Source organism: Scomber scombrus, chromosome 6, assembly GCF_963691925.1.
Source record: "Scomber scombrus chromosome 6, fScoSco1.1, whole genome shotgun sequence".
NCBI lineage: Eukaryota > Metazoa > Chordata > Actinopteri > Scombriformes > Scombridae > Scomber > Scomber scombrus.
In genome coordinates, this window is record NC_084975.1 from 16,423,940 (window position 1) to 16,445,464 (window position 21,525).

The window sequence follows — 21,525 nt, forward strand, 5'->3', positions numbered from 1 at the left end:
GCCCTTTCATTCATTTTTACAAGTGAAACGGATTAATACTCAAAATGCCAATATTCACTGCCTTCGCACTGCTATGCCGTATTTTCTCACCGGGGTACCAGCCTTGAATCTTGTTAGCAATCGTAAATAGAAATGTGACACTTCGAATGCTCGTCTATATATATCTTAGTGTGCTGGTGATATTGCACTTTGCGTGCAGTGGGGCTAGTAGCACTTAAGGTCACTACAAATCTTCCTGCTGAGTTTCACAGTCTGATTTCTGCCAAAAGCCGGTCTGTATCTGTAGTCCCCTGTTTTAATGCATCTTCTGGAAGTAAACTTTGTCCTGATTTTGTCTTATGTAATGTTGTTGTGATTTTGGCGAGGGACCTTGGGATTCAAATCAAATACCCCTTGGTCTTAATGAAACAGTTCTATTTGGAACTTCTCCATAGTAAAACAGAGGGGAGCACTGTTTGTGTTATTGCAAATGAAAAACAGATTGTTGGCAAAACAGCCACTGTGGAACTTGTAAAATGGAAGTGACAAACCAAGCTAACAATGCAAAAACATCTTAATCATTTATTACCCCCGCAAACGTTTTGAGTTAGAAAAAGCCAACTGCAAATGCTTACTCATTCAGCAAAGACATAAGAACAGAGGTGCCTGCAGACTTGACTGTGCTTGACAGTATCAAGTGGAAATCCATGCTGCTGCAGCTGTTATAGTGTCAAACATTTCATCTAAGCTTTTGATCTCCCGACTCTGGCAACTCATCACCGGTCACACTTTTCAAAAATACTTAGAACATACCAAGCATGCACATACGTAGTTAAACACAAGAAGTCTTAAAAGCACTCATGAGTGTACCACCTTGGTTTGTTAATGTGTTAAACAGGGCTATGATACCTTTAATGGATTATATAGCTAAAGTCCCTTTCCTCTGTGCCAGCCACTGATATTCACACCTTCCTACAATATTTGTTATATTTTTAGAAATGTGAAGATTTCTTTATCTCATTGTCACTGTCATTAATGCAGCTGATAATTGTAAACGTTAAACAAAACAGCCTTTAACTGAAGATGTCAAAAAGCCACTCCAGGTCCACAGAGCATGTTCAAAATCATGCCTTATGTCTTATGAGAGTATAGATATAGATACAAGTATTTATGTTTTTTTTTAAATATATGACTGCAAACAGATTTCTCTACTAAGTTGGGCCTTTAATAAATGTCATTACTTACACCAAATGCAAATAAAATACAAACCAGACACAAGATAATTTATTTTTCAAATACCAGAAAGGTTAAGAATGACTCACAATTCATCAAGCTGATACAAGTGAGGAAGTAAATTTATGAACTTTGTGTTGATACTTAAACATCCCCTCAACTCATTCTCCAAATGAAAAATACACAGACATACTGTATGGCAACATTGTGTGGTATCTTCCAAATAATTATATTGTGGATGAAAGCAGGATCACTTACAAAGTAATTGCAGTGTGAGTAATGAATGAATCACAATCCGTTGTAATCTATTCAAATGCAAGAATTGCACTTAATCACCAACCAAAATTAAACAAAAAAACACAAACAACTGCACTGACAAAGAAAAGTCCCTTCTGTCTAAAACAATGTGAGGTAGCCTGCCAGTAGCCTCTCACACACCCTCCTTCAGCGTAGTGTCCCTGAATGAGCAATTGAAATGGGCAAGTGCCTGACCATGGCAGGAAAATGAACCTATTGTTATTGTGATATGCATAACAGATGGTCAATTAAAAGCAGACAGAATTTTTCTCACCTTGGAGTCAAGCAGAGGCAGTTGAGGCTAAAGGCAGTGTTGCAGGGTGTTTGGTTTCAGCTGCCAAATCCTTAGTGGTGTGATGTGATGTGGTATGACTGAAGAAGGAGGAGATGCCATTGCATGCCATCAAACTGTAGAGGGATATTAATCCCATTCAAGTATCCGCTTTTCTCTCCAACCTCCCTCGCCCACTCTTCTGCTTCCGTCCTCTCCCTATTTTCACCCTCATATCTGATAGCACTGACCACTTGCCAAGTACTCCACTTAGTCACTAAAATCAATATGATGAAAACCTTTCACTCTTTCTTTATCTATTTTTCTGTCTCCTTATCTTTGTGTGCTGCTTTAGGACTCTTATTCCACCATAAATTTGATTTAAAATTCTAAATACACAGATTGCAACAACTAACATATACACCTATTTATTTTCCACTGGTCCCCAACAATGGACACTAAGAAGGTGACTGACCCAGCACCTAACTATGGAAAAAGTTGGACACTGACAGTCTAGTCTCTCACTGGCAGATGAACTACTTAAGTACTCAAAGCAGTGTCCAGCGGTGTTGGAGTGCAAGAGAATTTAGGATGAATGGAATAGTGATTAACCCAGATAATGTGAATGCACTAATTTCGAACATGAGCATATATAAATAGATTGTCAAGGTATGACATTCAGCCTGTGCCTCCTCTCTTACTGTCGATCTCTGTTTCATAAATCAGGGAAATATTTTCCATGAGATGAGTGTGGACCATGCAGCTACAGAGTATAGCAAGGATAAAGTAAAGATATGTGACCAATTGGAAAAACCGATTGAAAGGCTAAAGGTCAATGATGTGGCATCAAACTGTACTGAAAGCCATATCCATTTCATGGATATGCATACTGTGTTCGCCCCAGGGATCTGTGGATGCCAGCAGCAATATGAGACACACACAGATAGTCATGCACAGACAGACATTCAAACACACACACACACTCACACACACACACACACACACACACACACACACACACACACACACACACACACACACACAGCGAGATATACAGTTAGGAATGTGGTCTCTTCTGGAATTGCACACACATACCCAGCTACATCAACACACTGTAATCCCTAATGCAATAAGACTCATGCTGATGCACACATTTAACATGATATCCCCAATTCATTAAGATCATTAAATGAACTGTATAATTTGCAAGTGTTGTCCACTGATGCATGAATCACTCTGTAGCTCTACCTAGAGTTGGCAGAGCTCCATTTGAACCGTCTGTTTAGGATAAAATGAAAAAAACGTGAAACAATAGTGCTCATCGTCACACACAATCAGTGTCTCAAAAGTCTTTAATTAGTTCGTCTAAACATAATGTGAACAAATTGCTTTCAATTATTGTATTCATTATGGAGTTATAATTATATATTTGGGAGACAACTCTGTCAACTGTCATCATGTAAATCCAAACACTGCGAAAGCAACTCATTACTGCAAGTAACATATGTAACTATTGTGGGTCTAAATTGTAGGCTATATTGTAGGGACATGAAGGGATATACACGATATGAGGTTAATCTGTTAATTATTTGATAAATGTAATTTGTATTCAACAAATTTGAATTGGATGGCTACACAAGTATCATTACATCTTATACTCATGAATATATGAATTCATTGTAATTGTGCAATAAGCAATGACTACTCACCTGCTTAGCCTTTCAATCAAGCTGCTGTAAGTAACTTTCACATTTTTACCCTACAGATTGTTTATTATTAATGTACTCTTTTTCTGTCTCATTTTCTAGAAGGGTTTTGTTATTATTTATCACTATTTTGATGTTGTTCATGTCAACATACAAGATGCTCTAATAGTTATGTTGTTGAAAAACGTGTTGGTGTCTTTCTTTACAGGTTAATAACTATGCTCCTTGTCTTGATTCTTATATTGCATAACTTACATTATATTGCACAAAAATATTGTATAACATAGGATGAAACAAGAAACTGCCTACTTTGTTAATGGGAAAATTCCGGCAGATTCAGGCAATTTTAAAAGTTAAGAATACCTTAAAATAAATTAAGTGCCAATAATTGGATTTGTCTGTCAAATATTTGTTTAAAGTTTACTGGATTTTTGGAACTTAGCTGTACCAATATATCTTTGATCAAGTTAAACATCTCCTCTTTCTGACAGTATGTAAAAACAATTGAAAATTGACACTTGAAAAACAGACAAAGCACCCATTTCGAGGAAAGGTTCCTGTATGCAGGGAGGGATTCTCACACAAACAAAACTCAAGCCTTAAGATTATTTTGATGATGGTAAATGAAATAACCATTCAGTCATATTTAATCCTCCATGTTCTACACCTAAGTGTGAACCTGCTGTGGGTCAGTTAGGCAAATACGACATTAAAGTGTACACTATAACAAACTGGTGGAATGTATTAATAAATATCCAGTGAAATAGCCAAGAATTTATAAATACATGCTGTCTCTATTTTGACAGAGCTGAATTCATTATACTGACAACCTTCTGGAAGTTGAGCTGACCTCAAGCTGTTTTAAGAGGACATTTAGAGAAAATAAGGGGACCACTTGTATGCTGATCTACAAAATCAAGCTTGAAATTTGAGTGTTTTCTTCACACCCAGGCATGGAAAATAGTTGGAAATCCTCAGTAGACCACAATGTTCTGGAAGATTTCCATGTTTACTGAGTTCATTAACCTTCGTGGCTGAAGAAAGTCTCTTGCAGGTTTTGGATTCCACAATAGGGAAGACATGGGACAGCCACACAGGTTATTGCTAATCATGCAAGACATTATGTCACTCCCAGGCCACAATGATTAACCTATAGAGATGCATTGAAACCACCAAACTTGCTTGCAGAGGAGAGAGAGTAGAGTAGAGGAGAGGAGAGGAGAGGAGAGGAGAGGAGAGGAGAGGAGAGGAGAGGAGAGGAGAGGAGAGGAGAGGAGAGGAGAGGAGAGGAGAGGGGAGGGAGGGGGGGAGGAGAGAAGAGGAGAGAGAGGAGAGGAGAGGCAAACAAAAGGGTTATGGAGGAGCAGAGTTCATCTATGGAACATTGGTAGCCAGCAGACCTTATATAAACCAGACCACCTGGGATTACAAAGCAACAAAAACACAGTGCCTCTCCTTGCATGGCAGTAGAGCTGCCATTAGTCAAATCTTTGTTGTGTATCATAGCTTAACTTGACCTGATATCCAAGCAGATTGTGATTGAAGGACTGCAGTTCCTGTCAGCAAAAACCAGGTGCTGACAGATGATACTTTATTTTAGCATTTATATTTTTGTAGAGATACCAGTGCAACAGACCTGGCAAGGAATGCAACAATGTTCCCAGAGCCTGACGGGAACCCTTTACAACAAAGAATATAATAGAATAGAATAGAATTAGAATAAGCCTTTTATTTGGTTGGAAACTTAATCACGGGACATGGAGGTCTGCTTTTCTATTATCTTTTTCGCATGTATGTAGGATAAGAAGTTATGTAAGATAAGAAATCTAAAGGCAACCACCTCCTTAAATTCATAACATAGGAAGGTAAATAACTTCATATAATAATTTGAGTAAAATTATGAATAGTTCTATATTAAAATGAACATCATGAGATATAGTGGTGGCTACAATATCTTTCCCTTTTCAGTTCCTATTATCTTGTAAATGGACTGTACTTATAAAGCACTTTTCTAGCATTCCAACCACTCAAAGCACTTTTACACTACAAGTCACATTCACCCATTTACATGCTGATGGCAGGGGCTACCATGCAGGGTGCCCACCTGCTTATCAGGGGAAGATAGCATTTACTCACACATTCATACACCACCGGTTCAGCCATCAAGAGCAATTTGGGGTTCAGCATCTTGCCCAAGAACACTTCAACATACAAACTGGAGGAGTCGGGAATTGAACCTCCAATCTTCTAGTGGACAATCTCCTGAGCCACAGCCACCCCACGTAAGACATCACAAATACTGCAAGTTACTGTACATATTTACATAGATGTGTCACTACGGAGTCAACGATGTTTCTTAGCATAAACAATCATCAGTTTAGTTCCATATCAGGTAAGAATATGAATTAGTGAGTGATCCTTGATTTTTAAGGTAATTATAAGAATTGTCTCTTATCTCATAGTCACATTTGTAGCAGGCGTGGCATAATCAAAATGAATGCATTTACAGAGCCACAGACACACATTTAGTGGTTATATAATCAAAGCATTTTTTTCATGTTTCATGTGTTTCACAAGGTTTATGTGACTGACATTTCCATGTCACATGAGAACGTTCCAGTATAGAGAAAACACTGAGTACTACTTACAACCACAGGCCAGAAACACAACCTTTAACTGTCACAGAGAATAGATTTAGCCATTGTAATACTTCTACAGGTCTTTTAGTTTTGTATCAATGTAGAGAAAATGTTTAATGTAATCTGAAGGTATTTAATGGTACATTTTACAGAAAAGTATTTTGTACAAATTGTAGGACAAAAATGGGGAAAAGTGTTAAGTTGATTGAACTAGTCAATGCTATTTATGTTTGTATCCTTGTATTATGTCACTTAAAACCTATGAGTGCATTTCCCATATACTTCCACATTGCATAACTCTTTCAAAGAAATGTCCTAAGAGTTAAGTACACTTAAATAAATTAAAAGAAATTAACACAGAATTATTGAAAAAAATCCCTGGAAATTAGCAGGTAAATGAAGACTCCGTATCATCTGTTGCAGAAATTATTGACAGCTTTTTTTTTTTTTAAACAATCAAATACATTGATTTATCATTTGACACCCTTGAATACCTGCAAATTAAACAGAACATTTCGAGGAAATTAATATAAAAATAAAGGACCTGTAAAATAAACAAAAAAAACAAAAACAAAAATCTACTTTTTTATTTAGATATCTGATTATACTGGAGAAAAGAACAATCAGTATAAGAATTTTTGAGCACAGCAGTGCTTTTGATAAAATCTGAAGGAGTATTACACTGGTTGATACCAGAGATATATGAGCTTGGCAGCCTTTCACATGACCCCTGACCTCTAATGAGAAGAACATCAGCCTGCAAGACCTGTGTGAAAACAGATATGCATGAAAGCACAAGGCCAAATGACACCCGATATCCAGTCAGCAGCTCTGACATCACAGCCGACGCAGGAGAAATTGCATCCTGATTCAGTAACAGGCCACATCTACAAACATTTGCCACAGCGAGGGAGAGCATTGCAATACAGTGAGCATTCAGAGGAGAAATTTAATTTACATGTGTTTTCAAAGCATATCTGTACACAACAATTGAAAACTATCTATCAAATCTATCATAGGGTGTGTTTAGGATATTCACCGCATCCTGCCTGTCATACCACAAATCTTGGAGCGAGGAGAGATCACGTACGTCAGTAAATCAGTCAGAGGGAACACAGGTAGTCATTACTCCAAGGGAACAACTGTTTTTTAGCTCATACACACATACCTTTTGCTTCCAGTACCCCCAGGCAGCCATCAATACCGCCCAGGCCCGACAGCTCCCATACAACACATGACTGTCTCCACCCGGACCCAGAAGTTCACTGTCAACGCCTGACAAACACACACATCTGCAGCTGTAAATACCCTGTAATAGAGACCCAGAAACACCTCTGTGGTCTGACATCTTAATTCCGCTCTTTCTTCTCCTTTTTTCTCTCCCTCTAGTCTTCCTGTCATGGTGTTTGATATCTTGATTCTGGTATGGTGGGATGATGTTTGTTGGAAAACACCTTTGCTATGAATTCTTGCACCTGGGCACACTTGCATAAACCGATGTGCAAGATGAAGAACAAAATAATGGAAGCAGACAGAATGGCAGATTCAGTTCAGTAGCTATTGCAATCTGTTTGGTCATTTCTACAGTGTGTGTCATGTGGTCACATTTCCACTCTTGATAATTGTTTTTGTAGCATATTTTGAGATTTGAATGTCTCTAACCCCTTTAAATCAAACGAGACACTGAAATATGTTAAATTGGCTATGTTACTTAATCACATTCAAACCAACTGACTCAAGTATGTTTTCTTTCCATTAAAAAGGATAAAAACTGTGATTTGCGAGAAAAGACTCTGGCTAGGTCTGTAAGGAGGGCTGCTTTATTAAAACATACATCTCACACAAATCTCAATGTTAAGAAATCTAATGACGGATCTCTGATGTATAAGGAAATTTTAAAAAGCTAAATAAATCCACTTTTTATCATCTGTAACTGTAGCACAGTATCAGTACCAGTACAACCTGTGCCACTGACTGGAAATACTCCAATTACATGCACAATACCATGTATTGAAGTGAGTTATCAATAACAGTAGCTGGATTTAGGAAAATCATTTTCTACCAATGGAAGCATTGGGGAATGAGTCGACTGTCTACACCAGTCTTTGTATGTGTGGGAGTATCCTATAAGGCCCCTACAGGGGTCTTGAGGAGGCCCGCTTGCTCATTACACCAATCACATCAAATTAAGCACTTCCTTCCGTAAAATCTGTCTTTTTCTCTGAATTCTGTTTCCTTGTTTGATCCCCTGCTGCTTTTGTCTGCCTGTCTATCGTATCAAGTCATCTTTACTCATTGGTTCTTCTCCAGCCAAATGTGAAGGTCAAGTTAAGGCTCTGCACAGTAGTGTATGAGCAACTGCCTGACGCACAAGTACATTACTGTGAGGAGCTCCCCATGAGGAAGCAAAAGATTTGACAATAGACCTTTTATGTAGGAAAGGAGAGTTACATCAAAAACGTGCACGCAAATATAGGATTGCTAGAGGAAAAACCTGCTGAATGAATCATTTGTCATAATCTTGTTATGTCATTGGCTCAATGTTGAAGCTCAAAGCAGGACAAAAGCATCACCCACAGAAACACAGAAATTAGCTATTTCTTTTAATTACTCCATATGCCACTCAGTGTGCATGCTGGTACAACTGTTACATTGCTAAATTGTACTATTAACATGATGTGGCAACTGCTGTTAATTTCATGTAAACCATGCATGTGTAGCAACTGGGATCTCAGCAGAAAAGACAGCATACCCACATTCCTTTTCTCCATCTCTCAAAATTCTCATCTTCTGTTGAACTTGTTTCTTACTTTCTTTCCATTTTCGTCGCTCTCCTTTCACCTCGATGAGCAGTGAATTGCACATTAGCATTGCATTGATTAATGTCTAAAGGCGTTTCAAACCCATACATTTTGTTCTTGTGATGATAACATACAGAACTGAGTTAAAGCATTTAAAATGAGATTTCTAAAATGAATCTGTCTTAAAGTCTATTCTTGTCTCCTTCCTAGTGTCTCTTTGCTGTTTCTTTTTTGGAGTAGAAAGGTAGTGTTCTTTGCAACTGTGTGATAAATAAACTATAGACGTGCAGGAAGTGCTTAAAATATTTATTGTTTTTGTTACAAGACACATGGAGAAATCACTGTGGAAGAACACAAAATGGGAGATTCCCTTACTTTAATGCTGTTTGTATGACCATAGGTATATAACTGCAGTTTGTGGTACTCATGTATTAGCATACATGTGGGTTCTTTAAAACCAGCAATGTTTGAAAAACTAAGAAGGTTTAAAAACACCTCATGCTGTGATGAAGGTATTTCAAGAATCTTCAAACCATCTGGTTAAAAAAAACTCCATCTGCTACACAATAAAGACATGTTTTTCCAATTGTTTCTTATCCAGGTAGCCAGCGGTCTGTCATCTTTGTCTTGGAGTTTCTGTAAAAGTTAAACCAATAGAATACCATTACTGAATATTATTTCACTGTAGAGACAGGAGTTATATTTTGTTGACCCCAGGAAACCCCAGATCAGTATGAAAGACAATGATGGATTGATTTATATATCCTTATGGGGGTCTGAGGCACATTTGTACCATACCTTCAGTTTCTCAGAAGCCTTCACAAAATGTAATTCATGTTACCATTCAATCAGTTAAATCAGAAGACTCTCATGACTTTGATTATGCTTTTCACAGAAAGAGCTGTATCATATTATTGTCAACGTTAGCCCAGCTCTAGGTACTGTGTATGATATTATCTACATTATTATGCAATACTATTCAGGTCAGAAGCATAGGATTGTATAATTGCTTTCCACACTCATGTTACAAATGTTGATGCTTTTACAACATTATCAGTTTATTCTAAGAAATCTGTAACTTGGTTGGTTTGGTATATTTTTCATGGTTTCTCCCAGAGCAACCCACTTTCTCGCTCTCTAGCACACTCACACACGTGCACGCACACACACACACGTGCACACACACACACACACACACACACAGAGACTAAATAAGAGACCAGCTGGTCCTGAATCATCCTGACATCTGCATGACGTGTACAAGGACTTGTTTTGCTATATCAGGATAGGCTCAGCTGATCTAACCCTAACCCATTCTCAACCTGCTGTATGCTTGCCTGTATTGCACATGCATTACATTAATTGTGTATTCATGTTTGTCTTCACAGAATATGCATGATTCAGGAATCAAAGGCTCCAAGAGGAATTTATTTAAATAACATTCAAAATAGCAATAAAGAAAAACATCTACTGAAACTACAGTACATAAGAGTGAAACATTTGTACAAAAATACTTTTTCAGCCCCAGGCATAATACATGATTATCATTATAGTTATACAGATCAATAATTAGACTAAATTGAGCATGCTGTATCTCCTGTACATGTTATATAAATATTTACAGTCATTCAACATGAATGCATTGTCATCACCATGAGAACTTTTTATTTTATATTTTCCCAGCATTGCAAATTCAGCTGTATCGTTAATTTCATCAGATGACTAACATCATGAACTCTCACTTTTATTGTTACTGTAGGAAGAATAAAACTGGAATTTCCTGACATACGTGGCAGATAAAGAAATGAAAACATTCCAACCAAAGCTGGTTTAAAACAACCTGTTAAAATTATACTGATTGTGAGCTAGTGTTAGTCGTTAATGCCCTAATAGCTCAAACTTCGATTTTCTTTGCTCATGGAATGATCTGTCGTTGCAATTTTGCAGTTCTGTTTAATGTCTGCTTCATCATCCAACAGTATCCTCCCTGCAACAAACCCTAATGCTTTTTTAACCTCATCACTCACTGCTCTGCTGTCCTCAACACCCTCCCTCGCACCCTCTTTTGCTCCTTTTCTCTGTGGTGTCTCCTGTTCCTGCTCTTCTTCATTTCCTGGATGTGTTTCCATTTGCCAACTCCTAAGCCTCGTCCTCTTGCCTTTGATGGCCTCTTCTCAAGCCACAGTGAATCGCAGTACTCCTCCAGAGAGCCAATTGGGGAGTTCATCACTCTCAAGTAGTCTTTATAACGTTGACGGGACTCCCCACCATTGCGCAGCTCCACCACGGGGTCCTCGCTGGGCTTGGGCCTTCCGTCAAGTTGTCCATGTGTAACAAGTTGCAGTGTGAGATGGAGGAGAGTGTGGGTAAAGTGAGTGTGCTCCTGAGCAACACAGACATACATGCCAGCATCAGAGGTATGGAGGGAGCGAATCAAGAGACCTCGGTTGGTGTGAACAACACGATCATCCAGCCTGACCTGTGAGAGAAAAAAAAGTAATGGTACATTCAAACATATTATAGTTTCATCACAAAGAGCAAGGTCATGTGACCACAGTTGCCTACTATAAAACATGATATAACACAAAATCATGTGTTTTTTATTATTAAAATAAAATTCAACAAAACTACATGAAGTTCAGTGTCTCACTAACCCCAAACAATTAATCAACATGACTGCACACTACAAGACACCAGCTTAATAACTCCCACCCTGTCTACACACATACATTTTCACACCTGATTTGTACCTAAGGTGCGTTAAACATGGTAATGACCCCTGAAACAGGAAGCATATTGAACTGGGTGTGGTGAGTGTTACTCACAGCGAGTTCATTATGTGGTGTGGAGAGAGATCTTTAGATGCATGATGGGTGTAAGCAGTAAGCGAAGGCAAAGGGAGGTATTTAACAAAAGGTTTGTGTGTGTGTGTGGTGGTGGGAGAGTTCATGTGCTTGCTGTTGAGGTGCAAGGGTAAGTACTGTGCTAATGTTTATGGCCCCCTCTTTTCATTTAGCATCCACCATGATTCATCAGATGGCATGGCTGCTGTCAGGACCTAAAACAACACAGCTGTGTTCAGACAACAGGGAAAGACCACAAGAGTGTGTGTGTCCGTGCACGCGTGGATACTTCAAAAGCATACCTCCCACAACCCTGCTCTGACCCCCCAGAGGTGTAACTGATAAGAAAGCTAGAGAAGGAGGCCCAGCTATAAACAGGTAATTAATATTTTTGCCTGTGTGTGCATGGTTTTGTTTTCCTATATGAATATATCTTCTGTGTGTGCCAGCATATAGCTCTGTGGCAGTTTCTAGGTCTGACACTGATGATGTGTCATCCAGCTAGACAGACCCACAGACCTTAGAGGCTCTTTGGTCCTTGACCCTTACTGACGTTTGACTTACTAGTCTGTCTTCTATCACTGTATGTCTCCTGTTTCCTGACACAACTGCCTTAAAACAAAATCTCCCTTATGCAAAGTCTCTTGGTGTTTTTGAGAATTATTTGTTTGATTGCTTTTGAAGCCCTCCATCAAACCATCCAAAATCAAGGCATCTGTGACTAAATTGCAATGCCAGACATTTAAACTCACCCAGATGGCCTGTATTTATTTGTGTGTCTGTGTGTATCTGGGCATGTGATTAAATCAACAAACTCCTGCAAGGAACAGCAATGCAGCTTTTAAAGGATGAGTTCACAATTTCTTAGGTCTGTCCTGAAACAACAGTCAGGTACCTAAACGAACATTGAGGCACACTTTTCTTCCTGTAATCATTCCTCCTGTCACTGTTACTTTAGAAGTTGTCCATAATAAGTAAGACAGCAGAAAATAAACTTTTAAATACATTTTTGCTCAGAATGAGGACTGTGGACTTGGACAGTATGCATCCTTTAAGCATATATTGAGGTCTGTGTTTGCAGTGGCACTTGGGTGAACAGTTGTATGTGTGAACAAGTGTGCATAATCAAGACAGCAGATAACCAGACAGCTTTTAGCAGATAAATGAATAACAACTGTGTGCATACCCATCACTGTGTGTAAGTATCCTTAAGTATTGGGTTAAGTATTTCCCATGCTTTTAGGAGGCCAGGACTTTGTTCTAATGAACACTGTGCATAAAATTCAGCGTCATACATGCTTTTCTTATTACTAATTTTCAAATGGGCCAGCATTCCAGGCTCCAGGAGGTGAATGTACACACACACACACACACACACACACACACACACACACACACACACACACACACACACACACACACACACACACACACACACACACACACACACACACACACACACACACACACACACAGAGGAAACTCTTCCTGCTCACATCTTTAATAGCTGAGCTTTACAAGGGGTTAAGAAAAGGGAATGAGGGAATGTGTGTATGAGCAGGAGAGGAGGATAAGTACTGGAGTGGGCTGCAGGTGCTGTAAGCAGCTGGTCAAAGATGCCTATGTCAACATCCGTCAGGAGGCAAAAAGTGTGGAGTGAAATGAAAAAGGGAAGAGACTGTGGGAAATTATGCAGACAAAGCAAAAAGTAAGAGGGAACCAAGTACACAGAGTAAGAAGCATGAAACAAGGGCAGGAAGTGAGGAAAGATTAAGGGACTGATGAGGGAGGTTGAGGAACAAAAGAAGAGAAGGGACGACACACACTCTGTGTCAGGGTTTTTTGGGGGGGTTTTGCATGGTGGAAGAGATTAGCTGTGTGTGTCTCTGTGTGCTTGCATTGGTTAGCATGGCATGTTTTTGGAGTGTCTTTATCTGAGCCTTTTAACTTTAAAGATATTAAATAACATCCCCTAATTTTTGGAGTATCACACGATTTAACTCTCACTGTTGCTTTTGTTCTTTTTAATTGTATTTATTTATAAATGTTCTCTTTTTTACTCCTTACCATACCTTAACCATAACAAAATAAAATATTCCAATATGTCCAATATAGATTTTCAGCTGTCAGTGTTCTGCTTGATTTATACGCATTATTTTTCTCAACCTTAGTTTACATTATGTGTGATAACTCAAAACAGCTACTCTTGTCAGATGGCCATCATACATCATTGAAAAGCTGAGATTCCAGGCTTTCAGAAAAGGTATGGTAGCCTTTGCCACTTTTTCGGTAACGACCAACCCCTCTGGCTCACGGACTACAAGCGTTATGTTGTGTTGTTCACTACTAATACTACTATCAAAACCCAAATCAATCATATGCTTAGTTGTAGATATATCACCCCACACCTACGGAAGCAAGACAGAGCAAAAATATAACTAGCACAACTGAGTATTTTGAAACTAAAGATATGTTGACTGAAAACACAAAGAATAAAGGAAACTAAGTCAAGCATTAGGCTCCCAGTGTTCCCAGGATCAAGAAAATATTTCTCTCAAACTGCAGGACTGCAGTGATATTTTATGAGTCAGTCACTCATTGAGCTTGAAACCCATTTTTGTGTTCTGACATGTTAAATACATGTTAATTTATTGACCCTTTAAAAGAAGCCATTTATCTTTCAGGCATATGTTTATTGCTTTACAATGTCTAAACTTCTGTGCTGCGGTTGCTTTTTTTATTGTGGGTATTATGTTAACTGGCTGGATACATTCATTTATGCAAAGGCTGTTTGGACATTTAAATCTTTTTTTTTTTTTTTTTTTTTTTACCTAGACACATTATTTATATCGTATTGAACTATCTGGGTTCTTTAGGCTTAATTCATTATCGGGACACTTTTCAAACACCAAAGCAGCATTTTTAAGGAATATATCCAGATAAATATCATTGAACATTGGTCAGTACAACCAAAAATGTGATGAAGGTTTTTCCAATAATGCCCAGTCTAAGTTATTATTATATTATACCCTACATACTACCATATAATTACTATGTATCAGAAAGATTGCTAAAACCAAAGACAACATATTGGGCTGCCAATGGAGATAACGTTTAAGTCACCTAGAAATAATTGTATATTTCCAAAACAGTTAAACCTTTTGCATGCTTTACCATTACAAAACCACTGAGTTGCCATTGATCCATCCTTCTGTACATTCTGCTCTAATTGTTTTAGCTTCTGTGTCTATCACATGAAAATCATTAGGGAGGATGAACTCCTGCATTCACATCTTCATCACTTTGTCTAGGGTACAATGGGTCACATATCATTGCATGCCTAGACACACAAACACAGAAAACACCCCATTGTGTTCATTACCACAAAACACATGGCTGTCCCCAGGGAGTGCTCTGTTATGATTTCCGCTGTAGGGGATAATAAAGAAACACGCACATGCACAAAGACACACATACAAACACACACACACCAAAAGTTAGGGCTTTCTGCTGTGCAGGCCTATAAAGGAACTCATGGGTCTTTAGTGGCCCCTGCACCTGTTAGTGTGTTTACATTCACCCCTGAGAGAGAGGACAGGGGACCGGTTGTGGGAGTAAATAAGTGAAGTAGGAAGTGGGGGAGAAGAGTAGTGAATGGGTTGAAAAGTAAGCTGCCCACTCCCAATAGGTGGAGGAAGGTTTATGTTTGGATAGGGGAGGGGAGGGCACTGAGGTGCTGAATAAGCAGGTCTCTGTTGTCTCATTCAGCAGACAGTGTCATCATCAACAAGATCCTTTCCACACCTCAAATACAAACACATTATCTCTCTGTCCCTGTATGTCATTACCCACCATCCTGTCTCCCAGGATCTCTTTTCTAAAATGATTTTACTCGTTATTGGTCCTAATTTTTGTTTAAAATTCTAGTTTGTGTGACGTCAGCCACTGTATTGATTTGTGATCCGCACATTTCTTTGACCAGAACACAATTGAAAGAATAAATATTTTCCTTAGAACATCATACGGTGGCCCACAGGGCCAACAGGGAAGAGAAGTCGCATTCCAGCATTCAAGCAAACTCCCTCTCAATGATAAAATGTTTGTTTTTTAAAAAAGGTCAGAGGTAAAATGCTATTCTCATTATCCTTTTCGCCCTCATCTTTCATAGGATATAGATGCTTTTCTAACTAGATCCCCCCCCCCAGGGTGGATCTAGTTTGAGTCATTCCTCACCTCCCTCAATGACTGGGGAGCTGTAAAGCATTTCAAAAAGGCCTGGGCACTCATAAATATCAATAATGGCTTAATTCAAAGAAGTTTTGGATCCTGATTGCTCCCTTATTACATATAACTCATACCTGACATATGAGCTGTGAATGGTGACTTCATAATCAAAGCACTGTTTTTATCTTTGTCAAGAGATCTTGATCACAATGGGATTTGTGGCAAAAACAGTGGTTGACAAGTTCAAGACTCAGACGTCATAAACAGTAAGGTTAAAGCCAAGCAGGACAGATGAAGGATGATGTTTTTGGATGTTTTGAAGGACTTACATAAGAAATTATTGCAGGGGTAGCAAAAGTCTGTTTTTGGACAGACAGACAAAGTATAATAAATCAAAGAAAAGCAAAAACAAGATCTGCCCTCAGACTTCAGAGAGTAGAGTAAGAAGGACGGGGAAGAAGTGAACATGAAAATTCATGTGTGTGTATGTGTGTGTGTGTGTGTGTGTGTGTGTGTGTGTGTGTGTGTGTGTGTGTGTGTGTCTGTGTGTGTGCGTGTGTGTGTGTGTGTGTGTGTGTGTGTGTGTGTGTGTGTGTGTGTGGTTGGGGGGGGTTGCATGGGTGTGTGTAGTGGAGCACACTCTCTGACCTCCTCCCTGCGTTCAGATCCCGCTCTATGTATGTACCACCGGATCTGGGCCTGTTGAGATTTGGGGATACACTCAAGGAAAGTGGAGTTGCTCTGCACTCCAAAGAGAACCCTCTCCTCCACCTGTCCCCCACCAAGGCCTAAAGAAAACAAGACTGTTATTGATCCAATGGTCTTTTCTTGGCTTTTTTACAAAGCTATATCATGCAGTTCCTCTTGATTAGTGATCAATTGATTGACTCTGTAAGAGATTTGTTACTCCGTTGACTGGATAAATGTTTTGAGCTAGAAAAAAACAGACCTTCATATAAAGACAGACACAGGATGAACTTAAACAGAGCAAAGTCTACATACGGTCTTCTGCGTCCCAGCACTGGCTAGCAGGATCTCCATGCTTGATGTCTTGTCTCCTGGCTCGCCTAGGGAACAAACAAACAAGGTCATGTGGTACCTTTTGGCGCAAGAATATGAGAGTTTGATCTTTGTTTACAACCTTTTAGTGCCTAGACATATACAGCATACCAACCATATGATGCTTAAAATTATTAATATCTTAATAACATCATTTGTTTCACAACCTCATCATCCAACACCAAGCACTTTAAAGTGATAATAAACTAGAAAAATTAGTGAGAGCATAATCCATATATTGAGTTCTTCTCGAAGGTCTACGTTCTCATGTATTAACAAGGTAGGTGGAATTCATCTTTTAGTAAAGAATAAGCATTTTAGCTTCCATAATACCACTGTCTATGTTGTTTATATAAATGGTAAAAAGAAAGAACTGCATAAAATCATCAGAAAAATTGAAAAAAAAAAGTTTTGTATTAAGTATAAAGTACAATGCATCTGAATAATGAAATCTGTTAATACTATTGAACTGTATACTGTGAATTTATTGAACAAATAGATATAAGATTGTTGCAACTACCATATTTTGTCAAACCAAACATCTTTAAAACCTTTTAGCTTTCTGACTGACAACCACCCAGAATCTTCTGAAAAAAAGGTTAAAGTGTAAAAAGTTTATTGTAACAAACTGTAAAAAATAGTATACCACACACATCTCTAATTGCTGTATTTTTTCTTAAATGTCAAACTTCCATGTATTGAAAATAATGCACGTGTTGCCCAACCATTACTTCGAGCAACAACCAGTTAAAATGTGATTTAAAATTACCTCTGATTAAAAGTAACCCTATGTATCATTCATTCTCTGTTTGACATGCATAAACCTAAATGCACTGCAAAAAGTAACACTGTTGTCTATCAGTTATTGAGTCCTATAATGTATTAATTTAAGGACATCTTCTTCAATACTGATGCAAAGATCTACATTACTCTTGTTTGAAGATGTTAACACAATTCTAAAAACTGCCTTCATGTTGCTCACTAGGGCTTCTTCAGTTTGTATTGATTTCACCTCCTCCACCTCCTGTCAGTCTTGTGTGATGGGACATCTGTAGCCTACACTCACTGACACAGTGAAGATCAGCTTTCAAAGAGCCCTTGAGACCAAAAGCAGGGCCTCCACTATTCCAAAACCATAACAGCATCCCCACTGGCCAACAGTATGGCAGTGTGACCCCTAACTGTAGGGTACAGATTCTGTAGAACCTAGATTCATGCAAGCCAAATGCACAAACAAAAACAACAACAAAAATACTCCCACATCTGCACACCCATGCTTTTGCACCTCAAGGGCTACACTGTAGAGGAGAGAAAGGACAGCAACATTAACCAGCTGATGTACAGCATGTCTAATCAGTGCCTCAGCACTCAAATGGACAAATACCCTCTGGCATGGAAAAATGCTGAAGAGGCAAAATGAACTAAAAATAGAAGACATATTTAGCAGGAACTATGAACTCCTTCTGACAGCCCCAGAATAAAAAGCAAGCCTTGGGAACACACCATGGAGAAGTAGGGCAACAAGGGGTCAGTTTAAAGCAGCTTATATATTGACTTTTCTTTGGTTTCCTGGGTTCTTGCCGTAAATTATACAATGCCAAATAGCATCATAATATTCAAAAAAACTTAATGATAATAACACATCGCTGTGCACCATTTTGGACAACTTGGGAAAAAATCATTTTAAAAGAATAGGGAGACAATTTGCATAATGGATTTTGTGCTTGTACACAAGAAACACAGCTTGTGTGTGTTATTGTAATGTGTCATAACGTAGGCAGAAAGTTCCAGAAAATATCCATAATGAGTAATTACCCATGACTGTCCTGATATAATAATAATAATAATAATAATAATAATAATAATAATAATAATAATAATAATAATAATAATAATAATAATAACTTTATTTATATAGCACCTTTAAAAACTGTTTACAAGGTGCTTTGACAGACAAAGCAAAAGCAGCACAATACAAAGCAAAAGCAGTACAGTAAATGTGATAGTGTGAAATAAAAAACAGTAGCAATAAAAAACAGTAGCAATAAACAACCAGACAAATGAACAAACGAACAAACGATATCACATAAAAGCTAGTCTGTAGAAATGAGTTTTAAGAAGTGATTTAATAGAGGTTACTGATTCTTACTAGATTTCAACCTCGACTTTGGAACAACCAGAAGGGCCCCACCTGAGGATCTAAGCGGGCCAGCTCATATGGAGTCAACATGTCTGCTATGTAGCTTGGAGCTAGACCTAGGCGTGCTTTAAAAGTAATCAGTAAATCTTAAAATCAATTCTAAAATGAACAGGGAGCCAGTGAAGAGAAGTGAGTATTGGGGTGATGTGATGTCGTCTGTTAAAACCAGTAAGAAGCCTAGCTGCTGCGTTCTGAACTAGTTGGAGGCGAGAGAGAGATTTTGTGATAAATCAGAAAGGAGAGTTACAGTAATCTAAATGGGAGAAAATGAAGGCCTGAATAATTTTTTCCAGGTCAGAGTGGGTGAGCAACGGCTTGAATTTGGATATTGTTCTTAGTTGTAGGGAACAGGACTGGACAACTTTTTTGATGTGGGGATTGAAATGTTACTCTGAATCAAACAGGACTTCAAGATTGCTGGCAGTAGGCTTAATGTTAGCGGACAGGGGACCGAGACTGATGGGATTTTTTGTATTTGGGGGACTGAACAATATGATTTCTGTTTTGGAGTTGTTGAGTTGAAGGGAATTTTGTGCCACCCAACAGTTGATATCATGGAGATAGTCTACAGCAGCAGCTAAGCTTCTTGGGTCACTGGATCTCAGGGGAAGGTATATCTGTGTGTCGTCTGCGTAGCAATGAAAAGAAACGTTGTGTTGCTGGATGATTTGGCCAAGTGAGAGCATGTAGATGGAGAATAAAATTGGACCTAAAATAGAACCTTGCGGTACACCACAGGTAATGTGGGCTGTGGAGGAGGTGTAATTACCTGCGGTGACCGCAAAGGTTCTTTCTAAAAGGTAAGAATAAAACCAATCAAGTGCAATATACTTGACGCCCACCCAGGTTTTAAGACGATCAATTAAAATTGTGTGATCTACCGTGTCAAAAGCAGCACTTAAGTCTAAAATAATTAAAATTGCGCTCTCTCCCCTATCAGTTGCTAAAAGAATGTTGTTGATATGTGATGCAAGTTCAGCAGCTTTGTATTGTACCAGTGATGTTTAACTTTTTCATTTAATTTTGATCAATAATACATTTGGGTTCTAGCTGTTTGTCTGTCAATAATATTTTCACTGACTACTGACAAAAAAACTAACCAAAAATAAAACAAAATGTGAAATAGTTTCACAAGGCATCACTAGACATTGTTTTTACTATTCTTTGAATGAGCTAAGACTTACAAACTATATGTAAGTAGTGTATCATGGCTACAACAGATATGAATCTGCTTGGGACCTTGAAACTTTTCTGTAAAAGAGAACAAGACAATGAGTATCACATATACCTCTTGGATGCAGGGATGTATCGTGAACATGTATGTCCATCCCAGGCACAGTAGGGGTCACGTGCCAGACAGCATTCAGCACAGGCTTGGCCATAAAGGTGACATCTACTGAGTGAAACCTGGGCGAGCCCCTCACTTGAACCCACGTAGAGCTGTTGCTATAGTGAAACACAACACTTTGCTTTAGGTGATGTAAAAATACAGATTGATTTCAAGTTCAAGTTTATTATCCGTACAGGAAATTCATTTGGCCTGGGGTGCAAAAAATATATACAGACAGAAAGTACAACATAAGAGGCATTCCATGAAGGAATACAAAACTGTACACGATAACCATATCTTCTTTGCAATAAATCTTATACCGTTGGAAGGCCTGTTTATTTTTCTTTTAAATGGTGCCATATTTGTAGGGAACATGCATTTGTGGGATGAGCAGCAGAGCTGAGTATCTGGGTGCGCCCATGAAAACTTTGACTGAAGTCTGAAGAAACAAGACATATTGGCAATTTAACAATTTATTCATTTAACAAACAGGAGCCTCAGTAGTTTGTGGAAAAACCATACACAGCCACAACAGCCTGGCATCTCCTCCTCATGCTGGTTACCTGCCTGGTCACACACTGGTATGGGATGGCATCCCATTCTTCAACCAGCATTTGTCTCAAGTCAGCCAATGTGGTTGTGTTGGTCACTCTGGCACGAACAACACGCCCAAGCTGATCCCACAAGTGTTCAATGGGGTTGAGGTCAGGACTGCTGGCAGGCCATTCCATCCTCTCCACTCCCAAATTCTGGAGGTAGTCTCTGATAAACCCTGCTCTGTGGGGGCGAGCATTGTCTTCTTGGAGGACAGAGTTCGTTCCCAGACTGTGGAGATATGGGATTGCCACTGGTTGCAGAATCTCATCTCAATATCTCTGCATTGAGATTGCCTCCAATGATGACAAGCCTCGTTTTTCCAGTGAGGGAGATGCCGCCCCACACC

The 21,525-nt window shown here is 38.7% G+C and overlaps 1 protein-coding gene across 1 annotated transcript in view; it reads right to left on the reverse strand.

Annotated features, from left to right (window-relative positions):
* Positions 1 to 10,949: 10,949 nt before the first annotated feature.
* Positions 10,950 to 21,525, reverse strand: part of sema3d (sema domain, immunoglobulin domain (Ig), short basic domain, secreted, (semaphorin) 3D) — a 30,836-nt gene continuing 20,260 nt past the window's right edge. Inside the window, exons 14-17 of the mRNA XM_062421667.1 lie at positions 20,541 to 20,698; positions 16,996 to 17,060; positions 16,642 to 16,781; positions 10,950 to 11,405 (exon numbers count right to left, since the gene is read on the reverse strand). Of these exons, the coding sequence (XP_062277651.1) occupies positions 10,950 to 11,405; positions 16,642 to 16,781; positions 16,996 to 17,060; positions 20,541 to 20,698 (819 nt within the window). The remainder of the gene's footprint in view (positions 11,406 to 16,641; positions 16,782 to 16,995; positions 17,061 to 20,540; positions 20,699 to 21,525) is intronic.